This window comes from Passer domesticus, chromosome 5, assembly GCF_036417665.1.
Source record: "Passer domesticus isolate bPasDom1 chromosome 5, bPasDom1.hap1, whole genome shotgun sequence".
Lineage (NCBI taxonomy): Eukaryota > Metazoa > Chordata > Aves > Passeriformes > Passeridae > Passer > Passer domesticus.
This window is the reverse complement of record NC_087478.1, coordinates 79,510,759-79,524,067: the sequence shown is the minus strand read 5'-3', so window position 1 is coordinate 79,524,067 and position 13,309 is coordinate 79,510,759. Positions and strand designations below refer to the sequence as shown.

Here is a 13,309-nt window from a genome sequence, read left to right as displayed (position 1 = left end):
GCCCATCTCCAGCAGCCCTGGAGCTCCAGAGGAAAACTCCAGCCTTGTGCAGGATCCCTGCTCCAGCAGAAGCACAGCTGGCACTGCAGGAGGGCTGAGCCCCCATGGGATGGGGCTGTGCCACCACCCTGACCCACAGGAGGTTAGTGCCTCTTCCGACTCTGGCAGTGGGGCTTTTTTTGTTTGTACTATTGCATTTGTGGTTTTAATCTTCCTAGTAAAGAACTGTTATTCCTATTCCCATATCTTTGTCTGAGAGCTTTTACATTTCGAATTTATAATAATTCGGAGGGAGGAGTTTTACATTTTCCATTTCAGGGGAGTCTCCTGCCTTCCTTAGCAGGCACCTGCCTTTTCAAACCAAGGCTCATTGGCTTTTTCACTCAGATGTTCAGAAACAGAGGTGGTCAAGCAGAACACCCCCTGTGCTTTGCAGAGCTGTCACGTGCAGGGGCAGGGACGGTGCCAGCGTCGTGCCGGGAAGCGCGACCACCCTGCCTGCACCTTCCCTTCTGGCATGAACAGCAAAAAAAGCCAGGAGGAATTCCGTGTTCAGCATTTCCCAACATCAAATCACACACAAAGGTGTCTGATAAGTATTTACATTGGAAGGTGCTGTTCTGGGGTGAAGTACAGCAGTGTTACATAGCCCTTATCTCTGAACTAAGCACTGTATTCACTTCCATGCAGGGCTTTAAGGCCCCCAGACATTAGCCCAAAGCAAAATCACATTGTCTCCATTTAATTACCTATCTTTTCATACTTACTGTGATCCAAAGGACTGAGTTAAACAAAATGGTTGCTAGTAACAGGAGACCATTGATAACCAGCAAGCTGAGGTGGGTGTACGTGCACAGAGTTCAAAAGAAAATGATGCTCCTGCTGCATGCTGTTTACTTCTCCAGCATGAATTTATGAAGTGAATTAGCAAGAATTAAAAGGATTAAAGTCCCAGGAACCGATGAAGTCAAAGAGAAATAGAAAATGGATTCACTCCTAAAAAGATAAAATTATTTAACAACTTATTAAAACAGTTCATCACTGTAATTAAAATTCAAGTGCCTAGAAAAAAGTGCCACAAGAAAGGTAATTATTTATGAGGAGACTTTAAAAAGCCATTCACAGTGAATTTGGGAGAGAATCAGCCTGAAAGAGTTGGTAGTAAAAGGAAATTGTTTGTTTATTCATAAAACTTATTTTGGTCTAGCCTACCACTAAGAATCCCTAACATCTGCTCAATGGCAGCTGTAAGTAACATTAGGAACACTCAGCCAATTTATATCTTTCCTTTTTATTAAAAAGTAAACAGGTCTTTTTAAATTATTCACTAGTAAATTAACATAAAAATCAGTGCTCTAGCTAACCACATTTTGTGGAAAGGCATCTACAAGCTTTGCATGATTGTGATGATCTCAATCTTCCTACATTTCACTGACTACTTTACTCTTTATGTGGTGTCCCACCTAATTTAGCAAATGAAAACATAGAAAACTTACAAGCCATACAGGAGTCACTGCCATGAATAATACAAAATTCATCACTGATACCTCAAAAGCCATATTAGTTGCCTCCTTCTGACTTTAACTGATTCCATTCTTATCTCTCCTTTGCCTTCCACTGAACAAAAATTCCCCTCAAATAATCTCAGATCTCTCCTGGTTCTTTCACGAACAAGGCATTCATTAAACAGGAAGCAGCAACAAAATACAGTGGTGTTACTGATTAATAATTATTTCTTCTTATCTGCAGCACTTCTATACTTGGATGACAAAGTGTTCTGCATGTTCCCATGTTTCACTCCAAAACTGAGTTCTTAAGAGAGTAAAAAAGGCACAGGAAAACTTCAAACCTAAAAGCTTCTCTTTACCTCTCACTAACTTTTTTTTTTTTACTCAATCTCTTCAACACTTTATAAGAAAAATATATTACTTTCCTCTTGAGTTGCTCTCCCAGCTTCAGTTCTTACTTCATAATAGAGGCAAGTGCCTGCAAATGAACTCACTAAGACATTCTTCAAGGGCAAGGAGCAGCTCTGCTTATTTTACTGGGATATTTTTGTTTTACTTCTAGGGAAAAAAAAACAAGTGTTTCTGCAGTGCTCTCTGGAGACACTAAGTTTAAAGCTGAGCTGTAATTCTAACCCAGGCACTGGAAATGGCATTGTTACAATAGCACAAGATCCACCCAGCTGAAGCTCCTGGAGGATTCTGCCTCGAAGCTGCAACTGGCGAGCTGCTGAGAAGCTGGATGTGCTGAGATCCAGAGCAGTTGCAAACACTGTGCCTGATTGCAACACAAACCTAATCAGATAGCTACCAACAGCAGCTATATGGTGTCAGGGTAGCAGAGAACCAGCTGAAAAATGCCACCCCTGCTCTTCCTGGGGACTAGGATTCCCAAGAAGCATCCTCTCCATCAGACCCCACCAAGCTGCTTCCACATCCTGGGGTCAGCTCTGCTCCAAAGCTCCACTTTGAGGAGGCTTTGTGCTTTGTGAGCTCTCCACAAATTCACTTTCCAGGACTAGTGGGAAGGAGGCTTTTGAATACACATGACTCACAATTTTGTATTCCATGATTTAAGTTCAGTGTGATGCATGGAATATGGAGCATCATGCCTTGTTTCCTTTTTGGTCCATTACAGGTGAATTAACAGTGACAAACTACAAGATTTCACTCCTGAGATGTTTGGGATAGGCTGGTAAATTGGACATTGGACTGGCAACATGACTGCAAAGGTGATGGAAAGAAGAAGTTATACTCAAGAAGAGCTCCTGGTATCACCAAGGAGGAATCTTTTCTACATCTTAGATTTAGGGAGAACTCAACTTTAGGAAACTGCTGCAGTTGTACACTGCAGAGAAATCACTTTATAGCCCAAATAGCTAGCAGGAAAGAAACATCAAAGGTACAAAAGACAATCAGATGTCAGATCCCTGTTGACTTGCCATGAAGACCATGGCCTTTGCTGTCAATTCAAACTTTGAAAAATTCCCTCAGAAGGAGGACTACTACAGACACCTCTGGGAAAGCTATTGTCTTTAGTAACTATAAAGTACAGGCAGAAATCTTAAATTGTCTTATCTGAGAGATACTGAATTTTAAAACTACAACTTCTTAAAAAGAATTGGAAAAAAAAAAAAAACAACACAACCAAATCAGGAGCATTTCTCAGGGGATGAAATTCCCAATTATAGTGTCAAAGAAGGGAATATGTTCCAATTTTTGTTCACAATCTGAGCTGTAACAACAAGAACCAGAGGAACACAGAAAGGCTGGGAGACAGACTCCAAGTAACCGAGCTACCTGCCAAGGAAATTCAAGTTCCTTGTGCAACTCATCCAAAGCACTGCAAGCAGCCACAGAGGCAAGCTGGAAGAGCCTGTTCCCAAGCACCATTGAAATGAGCATTTTCTATGATAATATGCTCACATAAATGAGCATATTCTATGTTATTCATTTGCATTTGACCAGTCCTGTGTAGCTCAGTGAGGAATGTGTTCATGCACCCCAGCAGTCAAGCTGGGGTGTTCAGTGTTTCCCTGCACTTCATGATGTAACACTTCAAAAAAAAATCAGCCTCAGCACCATTAGGACATGATTTGTTAAAGGCTCATGGATGTCTTTATATTGATATCAGTGTGTTTTAACATGCAGCTTTAACATTCAGGTAAGGAAACAATCCATGCCCTCCTCATGGGAAACTTCCTGGTTTTGTCCCACTTTTATGGCTCAGCTGGTTTTTCATTTCTGTTTGTGCTCATCTCTTGTTTTGCCTCGTTGGTTTTCCCTGTGTCCTTATGATTCAATGGTATATTCAAGTGAACATCCATAGTTTTTTTAAATAACCCAATGATGTTCAAGAGCACATATTCCTGATGTATTTTTCCTCACTCAACACATTTCTCTTCAGAAGTCCAAATCCACATTGCTGCTGCCATGTCTTCAAATTAGACAGGCACAACCACTAGGCCTTGATACCTTAAAAAGCAACAACAAAAAAAATCCAGGACCTACAACCCTAAAATCATGCTTAGTGTATTTCCACATCTATATTACGTTTCTGTTAAGGAACTGGATTTTCTAACTAGTGTTCCTACATGCAATCTCTTTTAATATTTCATAAGCCAATTTTATATAATTGATAGGTACAGTAAATTAAATATTTATTTCTATTTTTCACTGGTTTAGTAGAATTTAACACCTGCTACTGACAGAATGAAAAAACCTAGCCTGAAATATCAAAGAAATAAATAGTACCCAGTACATCTATTGATTTTACATAATATTTCCATGTTTTAAAATTGCATTCTCTCAAACCATTACCTTCAATAGTGGAGCTTCACAGATGCAAAGTTTTTTGCCAGGAAGCCCTGCTATTCTGCTGGCACGTTTGACTGGAACTATTCACTGTGCAACAATTTCTGAATCTGAGGTGATATGAAACTTCAGAAGTTTTAGCTCGAATTCTAACAAGTTATTTAACATAGAAACAAGGTTTCATTCATGGGGAAAATTAACCCAACAGGGGTGCTTTCTCACCTCTCTGCATCAGTTGTTATAAATTGAAAGTATACCATTTAGATATTCCTTAATTAACATGTTTTGGAAAGATCTTGAATATCGGCAAAAGTAAAGTGCTACGCAGGCACTGAGGATAATTTGCTAATAGAAAGTTGACCCCTCTCAGCAGTGTGCTATTCTGTCAGTGGCTGCTATTTCACAGCCAGTTCCAAAGGGTGGAGCATAAAGAACAGCCCCTTTCCTAAAGGTCAGGAAGCAGAAATCAGTGTCCAAACCCTTGTCCTGAGAGAGAAGGACAAGCCTGGGATTTCTGAGGAGAAATAGACAGAGCAGGGGCACAGGGGACACACAGAACTCTCCCCTTTGGAAGAACATTTTGGGCAGAGTGCTGTGAGAACAGCAGGAGGAACGGGCCCTCCCTGCTGCTCCTGCCTTCTGCGGTGCACAAAGCATCACTTTGGAGCTCTGCTGGCTCCCACCACCGCTGTCACTCCCAGGGCTGGTTGGACCAGGAAAGCACAGCCAGCAGATCCCACCAGAAAATGTCCATTTCCCAATCTGAATTGTGACCAAGAGTATTCCATCTTCATGCACAGGCACAAAAATTTCTACCTTCTGACTAGAGCAACACATTTCTGTTCATATCTTAATTTACTAAGCCTCACAGAGGTTCTATAAAACATGCAAATGTTAATTTTACACACAGAAAACCAGAGAGGCAAGTAGAGTTGTCAAAAGTGATGATATGCTGGAAGTCATTCTGCAACCTCAAACCCATCTTCTGGCTTCCTGAGTTGGTGTTCTTCTGGTGAGAAGTGCTTGGAAATAGCATTGCTTTTATTTGTAAGGGGAGATGGTGGAGGGAGAAACTCAGGTGGTGGTGTGGCTAACACAAATTCAAACAAACAGGTACAGAGCTGACAAGTTGTACACTGTTTTACACTGGCATTTCTTCTTTGACTTCATTGGAGGGCATATATTCTTATTTTCTGATTACAGGAGAATACCATTAATAGAACAGACCTTGCACAAAATTAGCAGAGTTGCCAGGCATCCTGCTTTGACAAATATGAATGGCCCCAAATAAAGATCTCCCCTCAGATATGGCTCTGTAGGCAGGCACACAGCTCAGTAAGCACATAAATAAATGCATAACAAAATGTGCCATTGCATGCACGTCTGGGTTTTTAACAAACTGCAAACAAATGAGGCTTCACCGTATGCACTCTAACTCTGTTCTCACTTCACAGACTCTTTGCATCTTTATTTTTCCCCCAACATCTTTGTTTCTCTCAAGTGTTACTTCTGTCCTCTACTTACCCATGCAGGGTTCTGTTGACTCAACTGGAAAGACTTTTCCTGAGAGCCTGCCCTAGCCTGTCTCAACCACTTTCCATTCCTTCACTTCTGATTCCCTCCACACATATTACTGAGTTCCAGACCGATTTTTAAGTCTCATTTCACACTCCTTCAAGGTCTGCTTTACTCAAACGCCATTTTTTTTTTTTTTTTGCTACTAGTCTTTGTATGGCCTCTCATCAGCAAATCAAACCTGAGGATATTGTGATTGCATTGTTGGAACTTTTCAACTCCAAGCTTATCTATCACGCCTACATTATTTCTAGTGATTAGCTGCAGTATCACTGTTAAGCTTGTAGGCAATTACCTCATTTAAGGGAGCATCCTTGTAGTGCCTCACTGAACATGCTGTTATCAGCATTTTCATACTGCTGGCTTTTTTATTTCCCCCCACTCTGTACCAGAACAAATGAAGTCACTTGTTTCTGTTCCAACCTCTTTTAGGCTGATTGTATTTAAAGATACTCCATCTTTTGGTCTTGCACTTAATTCCAAAAAAACTTACTTAGTCCATGATATCATTCAAAACTTTGAGACAGACTGCCACACTGCATCTAGGTTTTCCACAGTGTGTTTTGAGCTTGTTCTTTGCACTAAACTTTCAGTGATGTTAACTAGAGCTTTGAAGGTGCACAACCAGCATAGGCTATGCAGAATGCAGGGCATCTGCTGCAGCAGGCAGGGAAGTGATCAACTCCCAGTATAATTCCAGTATAATTAATAATTAATTAACTATTAGCAATAATCACTGTCCTGATAAGCCCCTTAAGCAGCCAAATGCAACAACCTCTACACTCAGCAGTGGACAAGAAAGCCTCAGTCACCAGGCAGTGCCAAGTACTCCTCCCACACCCTCCTGAGAGTAGGGACTCCCTGACCTGCCCCCAGCCCCATGCTGGACCTCCCAGAGCTGAACATCATCTGCCACCCTGGAGAGCCTTCAGAGACAGGTCACAGCCATGGAAAGGAGCTGTTTCTGATTTCTGATGGATGTTTTACAGGTAGAGCGTGCCCTTTACAGACACACCGTAAGCCAAACACGGTTGGTTATATTTCAGACAAGTAAAACAAGACACAAAGTGAATTTTTGTTTATGTGTTATCAAGCCTCCTCCCTTGCTTTGCCTTTCATTTGCAAATGCTCTGGGCTCTAAAAACTGACTGACTCAGTATCAAATTACAGCTGAAGTTGTAGACACATAATTAAATCAACACATAATGCAACTCACATGTTACTGAGGGGGACCCTTGATTTTTGGACTGAGCATGAGATTTAAAGCCAAAACTCACAACTGATCTCAGTTGGACTTTTGCTTTGTCTATTATTGTCTTTGTCTTGTATTTCACAAGGCAATTATAAGATTTACTCTGCTAATGTCAGTTATGTGCTTTGAAGACATAAAGTACTAAGTATTATTATTTATTCAGTAGTCTTGTTTTCTATGTTAGCTGCATTTGAGCAGAGCACGCCTTGCTTTTCAGTCAATTTTGCTAATTTAGTTTGGTTCCCTTGGTCTCTCATTTTTCATGAAACAGTCACTTGGCAGAAGTTTTGGTTCCTAGTGGTCCATATCCAGCACAGGAGGTGAGCCCTTGCACTCAGATGCCTGCTAGCACGTTTACAGCAACACCACATAACCCTGCTCTGAACAAATTGTGCAAGAAAGTGCTCAGAACAACAGCAGATATTGGCATGCTAGAGTTTGTCCTCCCTAATATTAACCCCAGGATAAAAATCTTATTTGGAGCGGAGGTAAAAGCTTTGTGTAGCCAGGCATTATTTTGTGATGTTCCAAACCATCTCTCTCTCCTGTGAACTGCAGCATAAAGCTTTTCCTCACTGTTTGGCTGTGGTATTTCTGTTCACTTTGGAAAGAACAGCATCAAAGGATCTAAAGCCATTTCTGCTCACATATTCAATGTGTTTTAACATTCCCCTTCTAGACATTAGAGACCTTATTGCTTCAGCCACCTTCTGCTACTTCTTGCAGGATATTTTGGCCTAGGGACTTTAGAAGATTATTTGTTTTAGCACTAACTCATTCCCTTCATAAATTCAATGTTTAGATTAGTCAGTATCTCTACATACCCTTTATTTGACTAATTGTTTAATAATCTATGAAAAAATTGTTTCAAACCCACACATCAGTAGAGCTGCAGAAGAACATTTATCACTCTTCCCTGTTCTTTACACAGGTCCTTGTTTAGATATATATAAAGAAAACAAGTGTCTTTCATATGTCACTGCTGTGCTCCTGCAGCTTCCCAAAGTGTGGCATAAAAGGAGCAGTTTTCACAGTCAAAATGACACAGATCAGGTTTTCACTTTCAAAGTACCTTTGTTAATCACTTCCTCCACCTCTTTCCTAGCCTGCATATCTTAATTATGAATTGTTACACAGCACAGTAAAGACTTGGAATTAGGTAATACAGTCTTCCAGAATAAAATTCTTATATATGAGTGGAATATGCAATTAAGTCATCAACAGCTTTACTGAAGCGTTTCTTTCAACTTTGAACTGCATTCCTTTCCCACTGCAAGTTCATCTTTCCCTTCCTGGTCTGCCTTCCTTGCCTGTTTCTGATGTTTGCGTCAAGAAAGAGAAGTTTAAAAATGACCTACCTCTCATAATATGTACAAGAAGAAACTGAGAAATTTCTTCTTGAAAATTCTCATTGAAGAAATATGTAATTGTTGCAACTACCATGGGGGAGTCAGGCACCCCTCTGTGTTCCTTACGACTGTTTATTCCAAGAGACTACTTAGGGAAAGACTTGGGTGTCTCCTGTAGAAATGGACATGATTTACACAAGGATACACCAGACACTGAACACCACTAATTCCTTTACTCTCTGTCCCCAAAGCAGAGTCAAAAATGCAGTCAGTTTTCTCGAGAAGTTCATGCACTCAGATCACCACCAGGACTTGAAGAAGCACAAAAATGGCAGTGGAGGCAATAAATCAAAAATTCCCTGGGTCTAGGAATCAGATTTTAGGTTTGTAGTCACTGTCCTATTTTCTGAAAAATCCCTTTGCCAGGATTTCTCCTCCTGGGAAGCTGAGAAGCCTCAGAGAAAAATGTAAATAATAATGATCTGATTTGCTTCTCCCTGTGTTTGGCTGCTTTGGAATGTGGTCTGGAGGTTGTTTACCCACAGGTGCATGTTTGATTGGTTCCATGTGAATTGTTTTAACTTAATGGTCAATCACAGCCAGCTCTGTCAAGGCTCTGAGGAGCTCTCATTATCATTCTTGTTAAGCCTTCTGTCTGTATCAGTTCTATATAGTTTAGTATAGTTTTTTATAGCATTCTTTAATATAATATAATATCAAAATATAATAAATCAGCCTTCTGAGAACATGGAGTCAGATTCATCTCTTCCCTTGTCCTGGGACCCTCACAAAGACCACAGATTGTCTCAGGCTGCTTTCCAAAATCCAGGTGCTCCTTTGGCAGTGGGACAGAGGCACTGCTGTGCAAAGCTCCTGCCATCCTGCCCTCCTCAGCACTGCACAGGTTATTCCTGCCAGGTGAGTCACTGTCCTCAGAGGCATGTCAGCCTCCTTCACTTAGAAACAGCTTCTTAAATATTCCAGAAGAATTTATGGCGTGTCAGTCAAGTTGGTAAAATCATGGTTAAAGGAATTCAAGACACCTGTGGATCTGCACCCATTCTGCTGTCTTTCCCCTCATGGACTTTACTAGAGAAGAAAAAAATAGCCATGGAGAATTATTTCAGAGGCAACAGGAGCCACCAGTTCACACAGAGGAAAATTCTTTATAATATATTAGCTTATATTACATATTAAAAAATAGATTTTTAAAAATAAACTAGTATATTATATATATATAATTTATTCATTTATTTTTGTATTTTTATTTTTATTTTTATATATAATTTAATTATATTACATTAGTAATATATATACTATATGTTTTAATTACATATTATTATATTATATATTCTTATATATAATATATAATTATATCTAGTACACATAATATATTAATAATATGTAATATATACTATATATAGTCTATAATACATTTTATATTTTATATATTATTATATAAATTGTATTATATTTTATATATTATACCCTTGGTGGCTTTGTGCTTCAAGACCTTCAGGTGAACATGTGCATGCTCAGAAAGGCACTGCAAACATCTGTAATCCCAGGATTTTTTGCTCCCCACTATCCACATCATAGACAGTGAAGCAAGATCAGTTTGAGGACTGCACATCCCCAATTGCACTGATACAACTCCATGCAAAGCAAGGCTGTGAACCAGATTACTGAGGCTCTGACCATTTAAAAAAACCCTAAAACATTGCCAACCAATCAAAAACCCCACAGCTAACTAGCTAACCCTTTTCTGGAATAATTTTCAACTGTAATTCTTTGACAACTCAGCTCACAATGACACATGAGAAGCACTTCTAACAGCACAACTGAAGGAACTGTATTTTGCTGTAAAAAACAGGAGGAACTGGTCAGAGGCAGCAAAAACTTCTAAAGCCACTTTTTCAGCTGAATCCACTATACTGTGGATTCACTTTCTCCCCAAAATGATACAAATATACAAATAAAACAAAATTCAACTGGAATTTGAGGGTCTCAGCAGTTCTGACAAGTTGGAGTCTGAAAGCCTGGCCCTCAATGGATGTATGTAGAGTGCAGATAAATTCTTATTTTTATGCCTACCCACAAAGAAAAAGCAAAAGACTGAAATAAGGAAATTACTGGATGTATTCAGATGGATAAGTATCTTGTAAAATGAATAACTAGGCAAGGAAAATCATTAACAATAGAGCCATCTGCTGTATTTCAAAAAAACTACACCAGCAAAATTCTGAAAATGGTAAAATGCTTTACAAGCTGAATTTCTCACTACTCAGTGGTACAAAAAGTGATCACAATGATTAGTGCATCAGTTTAAATAAGAGGAAACGTGTATTTCTTACACCTCTTCTAATTAAAAGCAATATTTAGTGGCATAATACTGATCCTCTGTGTCTAATGATGCTAATTGACATTGTGGCTGGGCTTGTTAGAAGCCTGGAATGCTCTCCATTCCACTTGAATCAGAGAAGCACAGAACTGTGTATGGTAACAGTGAGGTCAGCAGCAAGCTGAATATTTGTTTAAATACTGACAAGACACTTGATTATGTTTTTCTTGCTTTAATGTAAGAATTTCAAGTCTGAAGAAAAAAAAAATGAGGAAAAAAACCCACAAAGAATGAGGGGAAGTTTAGAAGACAGACTAACCCAAGTGGTTCTCAGTATATCTTTACACTTCTAGAAATAAACTTGAGGAGCCCACTTCCAAGCATGGTGGGAAAAGCAAGTGCCTGGGAGATAATTCCCAATTTTGTATCGCCAACATAGCACTAAAACACAGAACTATAATCCTGGCTGAGATAGGAAAAGCTGTACCAAAGCTGCAGAGAGAGAATGTACTGCTGAAAATTTGGGATCAAATGGGTGCTAAGCTAAGCAAAAATGTAACACCTACAAGGGATGTACAGCCCCTGGAACCCTGTCCTGCTCTGGAAGGTTGGCTCCTGAGCTGCCCTCTCAGAGGTGGTTAGAAGTGACCACAAACCAAAACTGAGAGCTTTTGGCATGAGTCTTCACTGGGAAGTTCCCCTTGTGAGCCACCTACCCCCATCCTATCTGTAGGTCATCACAGCTCCCTCCAGAAGTGTGTCTGCCCCAAATGCCTTTATTAAATATTCTGACCAGATCAGATGTTTTACAACGAATTTCACTTGTTCCTACCACCCTTCAGCAGCTCCTTACTTAACATTTCATGCAGTTTTTTGATAGGTTACACAAAACAAGTGACATTTCATTACTCCACCTGCAGCTTCAGTAATTGCTACACAAATTTTTTTCTACCACCGACAAAACCAAACTTCCAGGACCGGAATTTTTTAAGCCTCATAAATAATATAGCAAAGACATTCTCAGCTTAAAAGGAGAACCAAGGGTATTTACCTGCCATCATAGCTATCATACTGGCTTTGTAGACATTGGCAAGAGAGCCCAGTTCACCTGTAGCCAAGATTGTTTTCATGTGAGCTTCTCCACAGGCTGCACGGCACAGACGGATCTCCTCGTACAGACCTGGGGATAAAAGCATGTGGAAATGATCAAAGTTGCCTGAGAGGTATTTTCAAGTATGGCTTTAATTTCCACTTCTGGATTAATTTCCAATCTTATAATTAGTCGTAGCACTCAGGAACTTAAGTTTTGTAAGTTCAATAAATTACATGACTGGAGGTAATTAACAATGCCGTGCAGTTTCAGACTTTACTTAATAGCTATTAATGTCTGCTCTCTCAAAATACAAATGTACAAAATACCCATGAATACATCAGCAGTTAAAAAAGCTATGATAGTAAAGATTGATCTTAAACCAGCTTTCCCAGCAATAAATATGGCAGTACATTGAATCAGTACTCAGAGATAGCTATGTTTTCCTCTGCACCTGGCCAGTGAAACCTTCCCTTTTACCCTTCCTGGTAAAATTCAGCAGTGCTCCCACAAAAGTTTACACAGAGGGAGAATAAAAGAAACTAATGAAGCATTACTGTCAGAAGCTGGCTGCATGGGGATGTTAAAATTGCTCCTGTTTTGGGAGAAAAGCAGTTCTTACAGTGCACAGACACCATTTCTAGATTTTGAATTAAAAAAAAAATAAGATGCAAAATAAACAAACAGGATGCTTTGCGAGAGGGTCCTTTTCACAAACTGTACTCAATCTTCAAACACATAATCACAAGGTTCTTTGACAGAAGGCTAAAATACAGCTTTAAACAGGTCTTGCTAAAACAGTCCAGGCTAGAAAGACTTTTTCTTTTTTCAGCAATATTAGACTTCTTTTCCCCTCAGCCCTGAAGTGAGACCTGGAAGCGTGGGGCAGGGTTTGGCAGCTGTGGCAGGGCCCTCATCCTACTGATGCCATGGGCACCCCAGGGTGTCCAGGGCTGGAATTGCTGGGCTGGCCTTCTGAGACACGCTGCACACATTAGCAGACAACTGGCTGATGCACTTAGCAAGTCCCTTTATAGACACCAGGCTTCACCTTGTTTCTCACTGTGTACCAAAGGTGTGAATTAATCAGAACTAGCATGCAGTCTAACATGTTTTATTGATCAATTGGTGATGCTCCAGAAACCTACATCAAATCGAGGCTCAAAAAGGAAACACAAAGGACCTGTGGGTTTTTTTCCTTTTTTTTTGGTGCATTTAATAACCCTGCTCATGTTAGATCCAAATGAAATCTCTTTTTGTGGAGCAACTCTTTCCTGAAGCTTTTGAAAACCCAGAGAAAGCAGCTTTCTTCTTCTTCTAGTTTCGGTAACAAGAGGAAAAAGTTTTCCCTACCTTTGAGATACGCCACAAAAAATGTCAAAG

The 13,309-nt window shown here is 39.9% G+C and overlaps 1 protein-coding gene and 1 long non-coding RNA gene across 2 annotated transcripts in view; one reads left to right on the top strand and one right to left on the bottom strand.

The window, feature by feature from the left end:
• The window catches only part of DERA (deoxyribose-phosphate aldolase), a 48,022-nt gene that overhangs the window by 16,157 nt on the left and 18,556 nt on the right, over positions 1–13,309 (bottom strand). The window contains exon 6 of the mRNA XM_064421365.1: positions 11,888–12,016. Coding sequence (XP_064277435.1) covers positions 11,888–12,016 — 129 coding nt within the window. The remainder of the gene's footprint in view (positions 1–11,887; positions 12,017–13,309) is intronic.
• LOC135301117 (uncharacterized) lies at positions 2,362–3,651 on the top strand. The gene is made up of 2 exons (XR_010362849.1): positions 2,362–2,493; positions 2,644–3,651. It is a non-coding gene; the product is annotated as an uncharacterized LOC135301117 (long non-coding RNA).